General features: G+C 41.6%; 1 protein-coding gene across 1 annotated transcript in view; it reads right to left on the bottom strand.

Annotated features, from left to right (window-relative positions):
- ARCN1 (archain 1) overlaps positions 1-16,781 on the bottom strand; it is a 29,910-nt gene extending 13,129 nt beyond the window's left edge. Inside the window, exons 1-5 of the mRNA XM_032356328.1 lie at positions 16,615-16,781; positions 6,011-6,274; positions 5,311-5,490; positions 5,018-5,223; positions 4,002-4,166 (exon numbers count right to left, since the gene is read on the bottom strand). Coding sequence (XP_032212219.1) covers positions 4,002-4,166; positions 5,018-5,223; positions 5,311-5,490; positions 6,011-6,274; positions 16,615-16,617 — 818 coding nt within the window. The 5' untranslated portion in view covers positions 16,618-16,781. The remainder of the gene's footprint in view (positions 1-4,001; positions 4,167-5,017; positions 5,224-5,310; positions 5,491-6,010; positions 6,275-16,614) is intronic.
- Between the last annotated feature and the right edge of the window lie 488 nt (positions 16,782-17,269).

Below are 17,269 nucleotides of genomic sequence, written 5' to 3'. Positions count from 1 at the left end.
CTCAGACTCCATGCTGAGCGTAAGCCTGAAACGGCACTCAGTCTCACGAGCCTGAGATCACAACCTGAGCCGAAATCAAGAGTTGGACAATTAACGGACTAAGCCACCCAGGGGCTCCTGTAATACTTTTTGAACCTTTTAAATTTTGAACTATATGAATATATAACCTAATAAAGAATCAGTAAAATGAAAAGTGTTACTGCTCTGGGCAATTACTAAGTACAATCTATCCCTATTATTTTTCTTCCTAAAGCTATTTTTTTTTTTTTTAAGATTTTATTTATTTATTTGACAGACAGAGATCACAAGTAGTCAGAGAGGCAGGCAGAGAGAGAGAGGAGGAAGCAGGCTCCCTGCCAAGCAGAGAGCCCGATGCGGGGCTCGATCCCAGGACCCTGGGATCATGACCTGAGCTGAAGGCAGAGGCTTTAACCCACTGAGCCACCCAGGTGCCCCTCCTAAAGCTATTTTTAACTGGGTGAACTGCAGACACTAAAAAGAATACTCTAGCATCCTACTTTGTTCCAACATATAAAAGTCTTCCCAGAAACAAAGGCATGATACGTAAGACCACAAAGCAGTGTATCTTTTTGTTTTGTTTTGTTTTGTTTTAGTAAGTAAAGCCACAGAAGTTTATTAAGTGGAGATACAGAAAAAGCTCTCAAGAGAGAGTTGTCCCAACAAGATTGCCCCAAAGGAGTGTATCTTAAAACAACGCAGGGTTAGGGCACCTGGGTGGTTCAGTCAGTTGAGCCTCCAACTCTTGGCTTTAGCTCAGGTCATGATCTCAAGGTCGTGAGATCGAGCCCCATACTGGGCTCCACAGGGAGCAGCAAGTCTGCTTACAATTCTGCCCCTCTGTCTCCGCCCCCTCCCCTGCTCACGCACACACAGGATCCCATTTACTTTCACAAGAGTTTGCGCCATGCTCAAGAAACATTTCATCATTTAAAAAGAGTCTCAAGGGGCGCCTGGGTGGCTCAGTGGGTTGAGCCTCTGCCTTCGGCTCAGGTCATGATCTCAGGGTCCTGGGATCGAGTCCCGCATCGGGCTCTCTGCTTGGCAGGGAGCCTGCTTCCTCCTCTCTCTCTCTGCCTGCCTCTCTGCCTACTTGTGATCTCGCTCTGTCAAATAAATAAATAAATAAAATATTTAAAGAAATAAATAAATAAATAATAAAAAGAGTCTCAAGCCCTCTCTGATACATGATGGTTTCCAACATTTTTTATTTTTTTTTAATATTTTATTTATTTATTTGACAGACAGAGATCACAAATAGGCAGAGAGAGAGAAAGAGGAGGAAGCAGGCTCCCCGCTGAGCAGAGAGCCCAACGCAGGGCTCAATCCCAGGACCCTGAGATCATGACCCGAGCTGAAGGCAGAGGCTTTAACCCACTGAACCACCCAGGAGCCCCTCCAACATCTTTTTTAAAGTGTCAAGCTTCTGTCTCACTCAAAGCCTCTAGGAGCAGCACAGAGGCTGTAGTGACTTCAGATTTGTATCCATGCAACCCTGTTCATCTCATACAGAACAGGACATACGAGATAACCTTGCGCACACCTGATAAAAGTACCCTCTCAGACTCATCTTTTTTTTTTTTTTTAAAAGATTTTATTTATTTATTTCAGAGATAGAGAGAGACAGCACAAATAGAGCAGCAGGCCGAGGGAGAGGGAGAGGGAGAAGCAGGCTCCCCGCTGAGCAGAGAGTCCGACCCCCGGACTTGGGATCACAACCTAAGCTGAAGGCAGCTGCTTAACTGACTGAGCCACCCAGGCACCCCTCAGACTCATCTTTCACTCGACCCCAAAACTATCAGCAACAGAGAAGCCTGGGCTTCAAGTGAAGAAATCTGAGTCATGAATATGTGAACTTGGTAACTTAATATGTTATGAACCAGTCCTGACATAAGAGACAAATCAAAATATTCTAAACTCAGGATGCCTGAGTAGCTGTCAGTTAAGCATCTGCCTTCTGCTCAAGTCATGATTCCAAGGTCCGGGGATTGAGTCCTGCATCAGACTCCTTGTTCAGCAAGGAGCCTGCTTCTCCCTCTGCCTGCCAATCCCCCTGCTTGTCCACTTGCTCTCTCTCTGACAAATAAAATCTTAAAAAAAAAATTCTCAGGGGCACCTGGGTGGCTCAGTGGGTTGAGCCTCTGCCTTTGGCTCAGGTCATGATCCCAGGGTCCTGGGATCGAGCCCCACATCGGGCTCTCTGCTCAGTGGGGAGCCTGCTTCCTCCTCTCTCTCCTCCTCCCTCTCTGCCTGTCTCTCTGCCTACTTATGATCTCTCTCTTTCTGTGTCAAACAAATAAATAAATATAAAAAATCTTAAAAAAAAAGAGTGGCTAAATGGGGTGCCCAGCTGGCTCAGTTAGTAGAGTGTGTGGCCCTTGACCTCAGGGCTGTGGGTCTGAGGCTCCTGTTGGGTATAGAGATTACTTAAAAATAAAATCTTAAAAAAAAAAAAAAAAAAAAATTCTCAGGGCACCTGGGTGGCTCAGTGGGCCAAGCCTCTGCCTTTAGCTCAGGTCATGCATGATCTCAGGGTCCTGAGACTGAGCCCCACTCCTCTGCTCAGTGAGGAGTCTGCTTCCCCCACACCTCCCTACTTGTGATCTCTCTGTCCAATAAATAAATCTTTTTAAAAAAATATTTTATTTATTTATTGGACAGACAGAGATCACAAATAGGGAGAGAGGCAGGCAGAGAGAGAGGAGGAAGCAGGCTCCCCACCAAGCAGAAAGCCTGACGCAGGGCTCGTTCCCAGGACCCTGGGATCATGACCTAAGCCAAAGGCAGAGGCTTCAACCCACTGAGCCACCCAGGCGCCCCCCAATAAATAAATCTTAAAAAAAAAAAAAAAAAAATTCTTTACTGCGTTTAAGTACTGAAAAGGCAAAAGATAATGTTAATTTGCTGTTAGAGATATTTATAAATTTTGTATTAAAGACTGGGTCCCCTTAAAGTTTAATTAAAAGAAGACTTGGCAAAATACAGCACAGAGGACACCACAGCTCTACCGCTCTAATTCAAGTACACTTCAAGAGAACCGGCATACACCTGGCATAAAGACAAATTACTTTTTTTTTTTTAAGTTTTATTTTATTTTTTTTTAACTCAAGTTTTTATTTAAATAAAGTTTTATTTATTTAAGTAATGTCTACACCTAACATGGGGCTCAAACTTACAACCCCGAGATTAAGAGTTGCGTGCTCCACCAACTAAGCTAGCCAGGTACCCCACAAGAAGTTACTATTAAATTTACCCAGCACACTTGGGGGCCTGGGGTGCTCAGTTGGCTAAGGGTCTGACTCATGATGTCGGCTCAGGTCATGATATCAGGGTCCTGAGATCGAGCCCCCCGTGGCCCCCCATGGGGCTCTGCACTAAGCGCTGAGCCTGCCTGAGAGTCTCTCCTTCTTCCTCTGCCCTTCCCCATGCTTGTGCCCATGAACTCTCTCACCCATAAAATCTTAAAAAACAATTTCCCTTTCCCTTTGCATTCCTCCATACACATGCCAAAAAAAACAAAAACAAAAACTTAGCCAGCAGAGACTTAATGAAAGGTAAATTCTAAATTCCACAGAAAATAAATAGCTGAGAGCCCCCCAGTCATGGTAATGGGAGTAAAAAAAAAAACGACGCCATGTTAAATCTACGATATATTCTAAGTCTTTTTTTTTTTTTTTTTAAAGATTTTATTTATTTGACAGAGAGAGATCACAAATAGGCAGAGAGGCAGGCAGAGAGAGAGAGAGAGGCGGAAGCAGGCTCCCTGCTGAGCAGAAAGCCCGATGCGGGACTCGATCCCAGGACCCTGAGATCATGACCTGAGCCAAAGGCAGCGGCTTAACCCACTGAGCCACCCAGGCGCCCCAATTCTAAGTCTTTTAAATCAGTAAAAACTAAAAGATACACAAAAAATTTGTAATGCACTGAAATAAATATTTTTATACATTATGTGATATGTTCTTATTGAAAAAGTTCCTGCTTACCTTTCCATATTAATGGGTGGAGCATGCACTTTGGTGGCTTCAGAAGTACGCTTGCCCATATTGGAGGACATGATAGTCTCACCTTCAGATTTCAATTTGTCCACAAAATTATCTACTTCCTTCCCTTTGGCTCCAAGTTTCAAAGCCTTGCTGGGGCCTGAAGGCCTAGGTGAAATAAGAAGAAATAACAAAATAAGAAAAACATCACAACTAACAAACATTAATTAATAACCCCATAGCATTCAAGGTTTCCCTGACACTGTTCTTTAAGACAAAAGTGAAGATATCAAAGGAAAAACTCAAGCATCCTAGAGTTTAGTGGAACTTTAGACTATTCCCTGCCCAAACTGGCAGCTGAGTCACTATTAATACATGATTAATTCAGGTGCCTCGGTGGCTCAGTCAGTTAAGCGTCTGCTTTCAGCTCAGGTCATGATCCCAGGGGCCTGGGACTGAGTCCCACACTGGGCTCCCTGCTCAGTGGGAAGACTGCATCTCCCTCTCCCCTCTGCTCATTCTCCCTCTTTTTCTCTCTCTCCTTCTCTAATAAATAAAATAATACATAAGCTTCAAAGACCTAAAGAACAAAGGTACATTTATAAAAGCATGCATGACTGGATGAAAACTTTGTACCTTCCATCCTGATAAATATACCCGTGCATTAAAAAACTCTTGCATATACTTCCAGGTAGTTGACAGATTCTCCCAGAAATCTATTCACACCAAGATTAAAAAATCCATTTTCTATAAACAGTTAAATATCCCCTCTTCTCCCAAAATATATAAGCCAACTCTCATGGTATAATCTATAAAAGAAACCTCTTTTACACAAAAAATCCACCACCACATTCAGATTTCTCCCTTATTCCGTTATTATGTAGCCAAATTTAATATTACATCTTACATTAAGTCACTCATTATTTTCAACTTGCCCAGAAATCAGATATCACTCCAAAATAGACACATACAGCCTTCATCTGCCTGTCTAGGGTTGTCAGTGATACACTGAATTCTACCTGGCTGGTGCAGGTGCCACTTTTGGTTTATCGGTTTCAATGATGGTCTCTGTGATCATGGCAGCTGTGCTGCCTCCAGATACTGCAGAGCTTCCAAATCCTCCAAATCCTGGTGCTTTTTTGCCCTGTCTCTCTGCATCTCTTCGGGCCTGTTGTAATTCTTTTGCTTTACGCCGCATCTCAGCCTTGGCTTCACGTTCTTGGGTCTACAAAAAGAGATATCCGTGGACGTGGCTTTGAGTAAAAGAAAGACACACAAACAAGAAGTCCCAAAGAAGACTCTATGTATTTACCTCTCTAACCGCTCTGAACACCTTTTCCTCATGAGAATCCATTTCCGTGAAGGTTCTGATCTGTGCCAGGTTAACATTCTCCCGGTATCCCAGGGCAACAATTTCATCAAAAGCAAAAATTAAATCAAAACAGTGCTCTGATATCTCATTCTCCTCTAAGGCTCGGCAGTACTCCGGGATCTAATTGTGGGCAGTGATGGAAAAGAAACATTTAAGACTTAGTAGTCTTTATGTTTCCTAAGTCTTATCCTTTAAAATTCAGAAATTTCGAATAAAATAAAATACACAAATTTCAAAGAATCCAAATAGCAAGTTAGCATGACTTTGGCATAAAGAGAGAGAGAGACAGAGACAGAGAGTGTGTGTGTGTGTGTGTGTGTGTGTTGTGTCTGTATCAATAAGGCTTACCTAATGAATATTATCTAAAAATACAGACAAACAGGTGTCAGAACCACAAAAACAGACTGAAGCAACAGCTTAAGAAATGAAAGGTCAGTTCACACATTCTCTTTTGGGGTACCCTAGCCTAGGAGAACACACAGTGTCTGCTGAATGAATAAACAGCTGTAATAATAAACTGCTGGGATGGGAAGCATACAGCACGCAAACTGGTAAGCATCAGCTGCTTGGGGAAAAAAGAGTTTCACAGTGAAAATTTAAAGCAGAAAACTAAGACCCACGATTACAGAAAGACTCTTACCACTCTTGAGAAAAGCCTTAGGGTCTCCAGATCTTCCAAGATGTTACTGTTTTTGGTAGTGATCAGCACCATGTACAGCTTCTCCATAGGCTGGTAGACGTATCTTACACTCTCTGTTTCAACAAACGTATGTTGTTTTCCAGTGTTCATGAGCTTTGGAAAAGCTGCTAACAAGCCCTCAATCCGAGTTCGGGTCATCTCCACAAACTGTCGAGAAACAATAGCCTTTCCTGCTTTCGTGCAGACCGCAGCTGCCAACAGCACCTGCCAGGAACATACGTATAAGTAAGTACTAATTATTTCTTCACATCTGTTCTCTTTTAGCACCCTCAGATCTTCCAAAGAATGACACACGCAGTTACTTAGTGATATGACTACTAGAATGCTGACTTTCAAACTCTCCTTCATTGCTCTTTTAATTCTAGTACATAATTCATAAAATAAAACTACAGTGAAGCAAAATGGAACTATCAGTCCTATTTTTCAATAACTTACTTTAAGGAAAACTTAGTTTAAAAAAAAAAAATTTTGCCAAGTCTACAAATACATTTGTTAACAGTTTCCTATGACTCAGAAATGGGTTGCTTTCTGCTTTGGCAGACCCATGAAGAATAGTTCAAACTTTTTCTTAGAACAGAAATGTCCACAGCAAAAAAAAATGTCTGAACAGACAGATTAAAAGTTCATATATAAGCCCCTGATCTTTCCTTTTTTTTCCCCCTAGAACATGGAACTAATCTAGCATGTCCAAATTTATCTTTTGTTCTTTAATAAACCCCATCCCACTATCTTACTTCTACATATGTAAACAATCTATAAAATGAAAAACTAAGTGACTCAATGTTTCACACAGGTTTTGACACCGGTCAAGGATAAAGACGAACTGCCTTTTTTCTGGCATTCATTAAACAAAACCAAGCACCAGGGGAGCCTGGGCAGCTCAGTCAGTTAAGTGTCTGTCATCGGCTCAGATCATGATCCCAGGGTTCTGCAACTGAGCCCTGCATCAGGATCCCTGCTCGACAGGAAGCCTGCCTCTCCCTCTGCCACTCACTCCCCCTGCTTGTGGGCTCCTGCTCTCTCCTCTCAAATAAAGAAATAAAATCTTTTTCAAAAAGAAAAAAAAAGAAGCACCAAAGGAAGAACAAGAGACCTCAAATGTCATTAGCAAGTGAGTAAGGAAATTAAGTACAGTGTTATCGTCTCTGCAGTATAGGATCCCAAGAATTCACAAATATAAGTAATATTTTGGAAGCCTCAATGCTACAATACAACCTCTGACATATAAATATCCCACTGGTCAGGCTTCTCAGCTATACAGAAACCTGTCCTCTACAGGTAAACTGTAAGAAAAAACAAGTTAGTTAATTCAAATATTCTTATAGTCTAAGTACATCAAAATAGTTCTGTAATAATAATAGGAGAACACGGGGCACCTGGGTGGCTCAGTGGGTTAAAGCCTCTGCCTTCGGCTCAGGTCATGATCCCAGGGTCCTGGGATCGAGCCCCGCATCGGGCTGTCTGCCCTGCGGAGAGCCTGCTTCCTCCTCTCTCTCTCTCTGCCTGCCTCTCTGCCTACTTGTGATCTCTGTCAAATAAATAAATAAAATCTTTAAAAAATAAATAAATAAATAAAAAATAAAAAAATAATAGGAGAACACAATGTCCTTATCCATCAAGAATAGGTAACTAGGTATTTGGGAGATAACTACCATCATGTTTCTTTCCAAGCAGCTATGTAAAAACAATTTATACCAGGGCGCCTGGGTGGCTCAATGGTTAAGCCTCTACCTTCAGCTCGGGTTATGACCCCCAGGGTCCTGGGATGGAGCTCCACATCTGGCTCTCTGCTCAGCAGGGAGTCTGCTCCCCCTCTACCGCCCCACCTCTCTCTCTGCCTGCCTCTCTGCATACTTGTGATCTCTGTCAAATAAATCTTTAAAAAAAAAATTATACTGGAAAAGTGATCTGTATCTTGTACAAATAATTTCCCTCTATCAAATGGATTTTTATTGTTGCTACTATCAACTCTACACAGAAATTTAATTATCCCAGCTTAAAGTTACTTCTATGCTGCATAGAATTAAAAAGTTTTTAGCTATTCCCATAAGCAGCCTGAGGTGATCTCTGAAAATGGTTCACTACTCACTTGACCCAGACAACCCTACAAAATCATGGAAATCAAGAGGTTCATATCTTTGTGTTCACTTTAAGAACACATGTGAAACCTTCCAAGCCATCAAGGGTATGTATATCTGAAAGCCACCAAGTACCTGAAGGAAGTCACTTTACAGAAGCAATGTGTGCCATCCCGTCACTATATTGGAGGAATTGGTAGATGTGCCCAAGCCAAACAGTGGGGCTGAACACAAGGCTGGTGGCCCAAAGAGTGCTGAATTTTTAGTGCAAATGCTAAAAATTGCAGAGTAATACTGAACTTAAGAGTTTAGACACAGATTCTCTGGTCACTGAGCACATCCAATGGAACAAAGCCTCCAAGATACTGCAAGAACTTAGAGCCCATGGTCGGATTTACCCAGACATGAACTCACTCTGCCCCACTGAGATGATCCTTACTGAAAAACAGGAGGCTGGGGCACCTGGGTGGCTCAGTGGGTTAAAGCCTCTGCCTTTGGCTCGGGTACATGATCCTGGGATCCTGGGATGGAGCCCCATATCGGGCTCCCAGCTCAGAGGGGAACCTGCTTCCCCCTCTCTCTCTGCCTGCTGCTCTGCCTACTTGTGCTCTCTCTGTCAAATTTTAACTAAAATTAAAATAAAATAAAATAAATTAAAAGAGCAGAAAATGTTTTAGACCTTTAGAGAGGTACAGAGTATAAAAATTACCAGTTGATTACTTTAAGAATGGCAAATAAGCTAGTTTAAAAGTCCAAAACCAATCACTTTCCCCCAGATATTTATATTTATTTAAAATAAATAGTTTTGGGGCGCCTGGGTGGCTCAGTGGGTTAAGCCGCTGCCTTCGGCTCAGGTCATGATCTCAGGGTCCTGGGATCGAGTCCCGCATCGGGCTCTCTACTCAGCAGGGAGCCTGCTTCCCTCTCTCTCTCTCTGCCTGCCTCTCTGACTACTTGTGATTTCTCTCTGTCAAATAAATAAATAAAATCTTTAAAAAAAAAAAAATAAATAAAATAAATAAATAAATAAATAAATAGTTTTGTACTCAAGAAATGTAGTTTTCCCATCACTAACCAGTTGGGAGGTTTTTGCCATCACCTTTGTATGAGGAAAGAGGATATACTGAGTATAGTAAAGGATACCAGAGAAAGAATAAAAATGCAAAATGGTTATAACACATATTTCTCAAAAGAAATCCTCCATTCTATGTCTTTAACTTTATTTTTATTTTGAGTATAGATTTTTATTTTTTAATTTGGTTTTATTAAGATATAAATGACATATAAAATCATAAGATATCTAAAGTTTACATTGTGGCAATTCCCTGTCTTTAACTTTATATATACATATTTTTTAGAAGATTTTATTTATTTATTTGACAGACAGAGGTCACAAGTAGGCAGAGAGGCAGGCAGAGAGAGAGAGGGGGGAAGCAGGCTCCCAGCCGAGCGGAGAGCCCGACACGGGGCTCGATCCCAGGACCCTGGGATCATGACCTGAGCCAAAGGCAGAGGCTTTAACCCACTGAGCCACCCAGGCGCCCCAAACTTTGTATTTTTTTTTTTAAGATTTTATTTATTTGTTTGACAGACACAACAAGAGAGGGAAAGCAAGCAGAGGGAGTGGGAAAGGGAGAAGCAGGCTTCCCGATGACCAGGGACCCCAACCCCCCAGAAATGTGGGGCTTGATCCCAGGACCCTGGGATCATAATCTGAGCCAAAGGCAGACGCTCAATTAAATCAACCAGGCACCCCGTCTTTAACTTTAAATTAGCAATACAAAATAAATATTTCTTCAGATAAGGGGAGGGGTAATTTTTGGTACACAAATAATGGTAATATTTTAATCACTAAGGAGACAAAACTGACCTAAAATTATTACCAAGCCAAGTTATTTGTTCAGAAGGCTAAAACCAAATGTACTCAAGAAATTCAATTTCACATTAATTTTTATAGGAGGTTCATGTTTCAACCATCTACATATTTCTGGCCAAAAAAAATAATTCTTTTAAATAAAAAACTGTTTCAGCTTACACATGACAAGCAGGTAAGTCTCTGTGCTGGTCAATGAAGGCTTACATGCCACATATGTCCAAAGAAGGAGGACTTCTGCTCCAAAATTATCCCTGAGAAAATAGCTGTACTGCATAAAGACTTGTTCATAGCAGCATTATTCATAATAATGAAAATAAGCTAAAAATAAGCTAAAAAGTGAAAACCCAAGTCTACCGAACGATGAATGAATAAGCAAAATGTGGTTTATCCATACAATGGCATATTATTCAATCATAAAAATAAATGAACATGGATGAACTTTGAAAATACTGTGCTAAATGAAAGAAAGTAGACCACATCTTACATGGTTCCATTTATATGAAATATCCAGAATAGCAAATCCGGAGAAGCAAGTAGATTGATTAGTGGTTGCCAGAGGCTGGGAAAGGGAAATGAGTGGCTGCTAATAAGTATGGAGTTTCTCTTTGGGGTTATGAAAATGTTCTAAGCTTAGATAGTGGTGATGGTCGTACAACTCTGTGAATATACTAACACATCTATTGAATCATAGAATTTAAAATTTAAAATTTAAATTTAAAATTTAAATTTAAAATTTTATGGTATGTAAATTATAGCCAATTAAAAACAAAAAGGAGGGCAGGGGCACCCGGCTGGCTAAGTCAGTACAGCTTGTGACTCCTGGTCACAAGACTGGGGCGCGCAGGTGGCTCAGGTAGTAAAGTGTCGGTCTTTGGCTCAGGTAATGATCTCAGGGATCCTGGGATCCAGTCCCATGTTGGGCTTCCTGCCCAGTGGGGAGTCTACTTCTCCCTTTCCCTCTGCCCCTCCCATAATAAAAGAATTATACTTTGATTAACTGGGGGATCTGAGTGTGTAAAGATGAAGAAACACCGGGGTTTTAGTAGGACCTACGCTGGAAAACTCTGAGACTTTGAGTCATTCCATTACACAGGTACAAGCAAAATAAGGCTCCCAAAGTAGGATCAAAGTGCCCACTTTAAAGTATGGCTCTAAGCCTCCAAATACCCAAGATACCACAATCAGAGAGACCACAAAGCTAATACAGGTTTCTATTCACTATGTTATTCATGTCACCTCTGGAACATAAGGTCACCTCTAAACAAGATAAATTTAACCTATTCTAAGTTAATATTCATTTCCATAAATGCCTTGAAATAATAAAGCTTCCCTTCATATCAGGGTTTACCAATGTTTAACAATTATTAAAATCCAGTATACACTAAAAGGTAAGTTAATTTTTCCAACTGTAATTTGATCTGATTTTCTCTGGGGAAGAGTGAGTAAGTATGATTCTCTATAAAATTGTTTTAATTTTTTTTCATTTTTGGAAAAGAACATTTAGACCTAACAGGACCCTTCAAGAGCCCTTGATTGTTTTTATAGATCTAAATACTGAAGGCCCAAAAATTAGATGATCTCTCCAAGATTGTTTAATTAAAAAAAAAAAAAACCACACATTAAGTTGAGCTTTGTCAGACAAATTTTCTTTTAATAATACTTAAACAGCTTGAATATATCATAATTTATGTTTGGATTAAATAACAACTCTCTTCTACCCAGATTTAACTACACAAATCAGAAAGTTCTTTGAGTAAAGAAACCTAAGGGGTGACTGGGTGGCTCAGTGGGTTAAAGCCTCTGCGTTCCACTCAAGTCATGATCCCAGGGTTCTGGGATCGAGCCCCGTGTCAGGCTCTCTGCTCCGCTAGGAGCCTGCTCCCCCCACCCCTGCCTGCCTCTCTGCCTACTTGTGATCTCTGTCTGTCAAATAAATAAATATAAAAGCTTTAAAAAAAAAAAAAAGAAAAGAAAAGAAAAGAAACCTAAAGCATTAGGTTTCTGTTCTGCCTCTATCACTGTGTATTGCATAAGTCACTTAACTGCTTCCCCAAAATAGAGATTAGTTCATATGAAATCTAAAGTGATTTCCCATCTTTATGATTTTACAAGTTAAGCATCTGAAAACTTTACAGCAACTAAAAATGTACAATACCTTCACTTTACACCCACTGCTCCAGTGGCAACTACTTCGGAACAGTATTTTACATGAACACTAAGCTGCTAAAAGGCAAGTACCTCATCCAAACAAATCATGAGTGTGCACAGTAGGTATGTGAGACAAGCTGCTGTACCATTCCTTCATCCTCACTAGTGACAGATAGCCGAAAATAAAAGGTAGTAATTCAGCACAAACAAGCATAATTCTCTGAAGAAAAAAAGCCAAAGAGTTCCTCAAAGCTCTAAATACTTTCATATTTCTCACTTTCAGATTTAAACACTTTCTCTTTTGTAATTCACTGTAATGAGGATATATATATAAATATTGTCATATATATGTATATTCATTTATATATGATTCATAATCATATTAAGGGTAGTTTCTACAAGTGTCATAAAGGACCATTTTGTCTTTCCTGTTTGCATGAGAGAAGCAGAGGGAAAATTACAATAAAATCTACATCACATACAAAACCCAAAACTTGGAAAGTTACTCAGTGAGAGTTTTAAGCTCATCACAAGTTTCTTGTAAAGAATAAAAATAAAAGGACACTGTTCTCGGTTTTTGCAGTAAACTTTCTATTTGGAGAATAAGTAGATGGCAAATCAACGGAAACTCAAGAAAATCATTTTCATTCTTTTCCGGTTCTCTGAAACAACACTCAAAAAGATACATAAAGGAAACAAAAAGCTGTGCAGCTGCTGTATTATATAAAAAGAAAATAAAAGCATAATAACCCCCAATTGGGGACTGATATTACCATGTAGGATTTCAGTTTCTCCCTCAGTATGTACAGATCACCCACACAAACCCAAATCTAGCTTTCTAATAACTAATGACTTTTGGGACTGAATACTATTATTTATATTGAATGTGTCCACTCTAGTTCATTCACTGCTCTACTGAGTGAATAAGAACAGCATTCTGTAGGTAAGCAAAGATCTTACAGACTGTTGCTACCATGAGACTTCATGTCATTTATTCAAATTTAAATTTATTGGGGCGCCTTGGTGGCTCAGTCGGGTAAGCATCCAACTCTTAATTTCAGCTAAGGTAAGATCTTAGGCTAAAGCCAAAGGTGATTTATTTTTCAAAAATCAACATTTATTACATCTAGCTAAATTTTTTTTTTTTAAGATTTATGTATTTGAGGGACACCTGGGTGGCTCTGTGGGTTAAAGCCTCCGCCTTCAGCTCAGGTCGTGATCCCAGGGTCCTGATCCCAGGGTCCTAGGATCGAGCCCTACATCCGGCTCTCTGCTCCATGGGGAGCCTGCTTCCTCCTCTCTCTCTGCCTACTTGTGATCTCTGTCTGTCAACTAAATAAATAAAATCTTTAAAAAAAAAAAAAAAGATTTATGTATTTGCGAGAGAGAGAGCACAAGCAGTAGGGAGCAAGAGGAAGAGGGAGAGAGAGTCCCAAGCTGACTCCACAATGAGCACAGAGCCTGAACAGGGCTCAATCTCAGGACACCAAGATCATGACCCAAGCAGAAACCAAGGGCTGGACACAACCAACAGCACCACCTAGGCTCCTCCACTTAAAACTTATGCTACCACTGTGTATCAACTTTACAAATCTGAAATAAGGACATGATATAGCTACAAAACAAAAACCCACACACAACATTTATGTACTGATATGTGCAATTTACTCTGAAATGCATTTTAAAAAAAAAGAGAGAGAGAGACTTGGCTGGCTAGATGATTAAATGAGTGATGGAACAACCATAGTGAAATGTTACAGAATCTAACTACTCCTCATACAGGTGTTCACTGTGAAGTTGTTTCAGCTTTTCTGGATGTTTGAAAAATTTGGGGTGCCTGGGTAGCTCAGTCTAAACGTCTGCCTTCAGTTCAGATCATGATCCTAGGGTCCTGGGATCAAGCCCCACATCTGGCTCCCTGCTCAGCAGGAAGCCCGCTTTTCTCTCTCCCACTCCCCCAGCTTGTGTTCCTGCTCTTGCTATCTCTCTGTCAAATAAATTTTTAAAATATTTTTTTTAAAAAATTAAAATTTATAATACAATGTTGAGGAAAAATCAACTTTCAGAAGTTTTATTTTATTATTCTTCTTTTTCTAGGTAGGTTCCACATCCCAATGTGGGGCTTGAATTCACCACCCAAGACTGAGTCGTATGCTCTACCGACTGAGTCAGCCAGGTATCCCAACTTTCAGAAGTTTTCACGCAACTTTCAGATCCAAGAAATCTTACAAAATGTCACCCTATTTGAACAATTCCACTGTCCAGGGATCTCTCTGTAAAGGAATAAGACCCAAAAACATTACACAGAAATAATACTTAGTAACTTTTAAGACTCAACAGAGCAGGCGCCTGGGTGGCTCAGCGGGTTAAGCCGCTGCCTTCGGCTCAGGTCATGATCTCAGGGTCCTGGGATCGAGTCCCATATCGGGCTCTCTGCTCAGCAGGGAGCCTGCTTCCCTCTCTCTCTCTCTCTCTGCCTGCCTCTCTCTCTGTCAAATAAATAAATAAAATCTTTAAAAAAAAAAAAAAAAAAAAAGACTCAACAGAGCAGAATGTACCTAGTTTTTCTCCAGAATACACCAATCTGGGTATCTGGGTCAAGTCCCATATAATCTTTTAAAAATGCATATTTATTTATTCATATATTTATGACACAACTGTATGTATATGCACAGATATCCAAATGACATGCAAAACATATTTTATGTTTATCACTTAACACCTAGGGCTTTACCATCTCTCAGTTATCAATGAACTAAAAATATTAAGTTTAAGAACTTTTCAACAAACAAGATTTTTGTAAAGATTATATCCACTTTATATAATACTAGGGTTTAATTTTGCTATTAAAATTATAATATCCTCCAAAATTAACTACAAATACAACCAAGATGTAAACAGAAAAGGAATTAAAAAATCACCATCCAAATACTGAGACTCCTAGTGGAAATGAACAAAGGAGTTTTTGGAAAGTTTATGTCCAACAGTAAAGTTTTATGAGGCAAACAGTCTAGATGCAATTTGCCTGAAGCTGAAAACAAAAACCTTTCAGTGGTTGAAAGACCACCATTCCATCTAGAAAGTTTGTCAGCTGGGGCGCATGGGTGGCTCAGTGGGTTAAAGCCTCTGCCTTCGGCTCAGGTCATGATCTCAGGGTCCTGGGATTGAGCCCTGCACCGGGCTCTCTGCTCGGTGGGGAGCCTGCTTCCACCTCTCTCTGCCTGCCTCTTTGCCTACTTGTGATCTCTGTCTGTCAAATAAATAAAATCTTTAAAAAGAAAAAAAAAGGGGGGGGGGGTGTCAGCAGAACTTAGTAAGACCGGCACCAAATTACACGTCATCTCAAGTATGTAGGAAGATGCTTTAAATCAACTATTAATCTATTAACTAGAAAATAAGAAAATCCTTCAAAAGATTGAAAGGCATAAAGTACACTAAAAAAATAAATTACTGGCTCATTTGAAACCAAAGGATTTCTCCTACTTCATAGATACCCGCAAATTGTGATGAAGCAAGATTTCATGGAGTCACCACTGTGTTTTGTCGGTCCCATCCTCACACACATTAATTTTTCCCCCTCTACCACAGATGAGAACACAAAGATCCCGAATGTGAAGGCAAGTAACAGGTCCCCCGGTATAATACCTTCTTACTCCTCCTCCTGAGAGGAGTCAGCCTCTCTCTGAGAACGATATGCCAACAACACATCTGACTTCACCAGAACCCTAAGTTCCCTGAAAACAGAACGCCCATGTTCTCTAGGACTCGCTCACCTTTTCCCAACGCTCCATACACCGCAGATAAACGGACACACCTAAATTCTGTAGTAGTGGAAGGTTTCAGGGACACCTGGGTCCCACAGATTCGTGTCAGAAGTTACTCCTTCCTGTTCTACGCCTCCTTTCGAACTTTCCTCTATTTCCCCCTTCCGAGCAAACAAAAGAAGCCCCGAACACCAATGGATCTGGATTTCGAGTATCCCGGGCCTACCAAACACCGGGGATCAGCGGAGCTGATTCCCTAAGACAGGGAGCCCCCCCACCCCCACAAGAGAAGCCCAATCGGCCGAGCCCGGCGCCCATAAAACCCGCTGGACACTAGCGCCGAGGTGCGAGGTCTGCAGCGCGAGGGTCCAAGCCACACCACCAAGAGGTTCTCGAACAGCAAACACCCCGGGCCCAGCAGAGGAGGGTGCCCAGTTGGGTAGGGGGGGTGGGGAAGGGGTGTGGGAGCAACGGGAGAGGGACTGCAGACAGGTCCCTCGGATCTCCCGGGAGGTCGGACACAGGGCGGGGAAGGCCACACTGCTTGCCGATCCCTAGGGAAGCGCCCGGCTCCAGGCCCTCGGGGCGGGACTCCTCGTCTCCAGCACCAGGCCGTCCGGCAGGCAGAGCGGACGACCGAAGCCAGATCCTCGGAATTCGGCCTGGCTCGGGTCTTACCATGGTGAGGACGGTGGGGGGTTCACCCGCGCTTCCCGCTCCACTGGGGCTGGGGTCAGGGGAAGGGGAGCACCGGCCGCTCCAGACCTGCTGCCCCCCTGTCAAGAACCGCTACCGCTTTGCCTTTTGCCAAGATGGCGGCCTCGAGCCACGTCTCCAACCGGAAATGGCGCGGGTCAAAGGGCGGAAGGCGGGACTCCGTGGGGTGGGGAATGTGTCGGTACCCGGCTGCTGGGCAGGTTTTGCCGAGGAGGTACGGGGGCTCGCCCTATAGCGGTGGGACCTCATGTTGCTGTCCTTTCACTGTCTGTAATCACCTTCGTTTAATTAGTGACACCTCTTACAGTTTATAAAGCTCTCATAGCCACTATATCACTTAATCTACAAACAAACTGCTGTGCCTAAGGGACTAGTATCCAGAATATATAAAGAACTCTTAGAACTCAACAATAAAAAGGTAATTTTAGGGTGACTGGGTGGCTCAGTGGGTTAAGCGGTTAAGCCTCTGACTCTGGCTAAGGCCATAATGAAACCCCACTGTGGGGCTTCCCACTGAGCAGGGTGTCTGCTTGTCTCTCTCTGCCCTTTCCCTACTCTTTCTCTCTCTCAAATAAATAAGTAAAATCTTAAAAAAAAAAAAAAAAAGCTAATTTGA

This window comes from Mustela erminea, chromosome 9 (genome assembly GCF_009829155.1).
Source record: "Mustela erminea isolate mMusErm1 chromosome 9, mMusErm1.Pri, whole genome shotgun sequence".
Taxonomy (NCBI): Eukaryota; Metazoa; Chordata; class Mammalia; order Carnivora; family Mustelidae; genus Mustela; species Mustela erminea.
The sequence above is the reverse complement of the archived record's forward strand: the minus strand, read 5'-3'. Positions and strand labels throughout refer to the sequence as shown.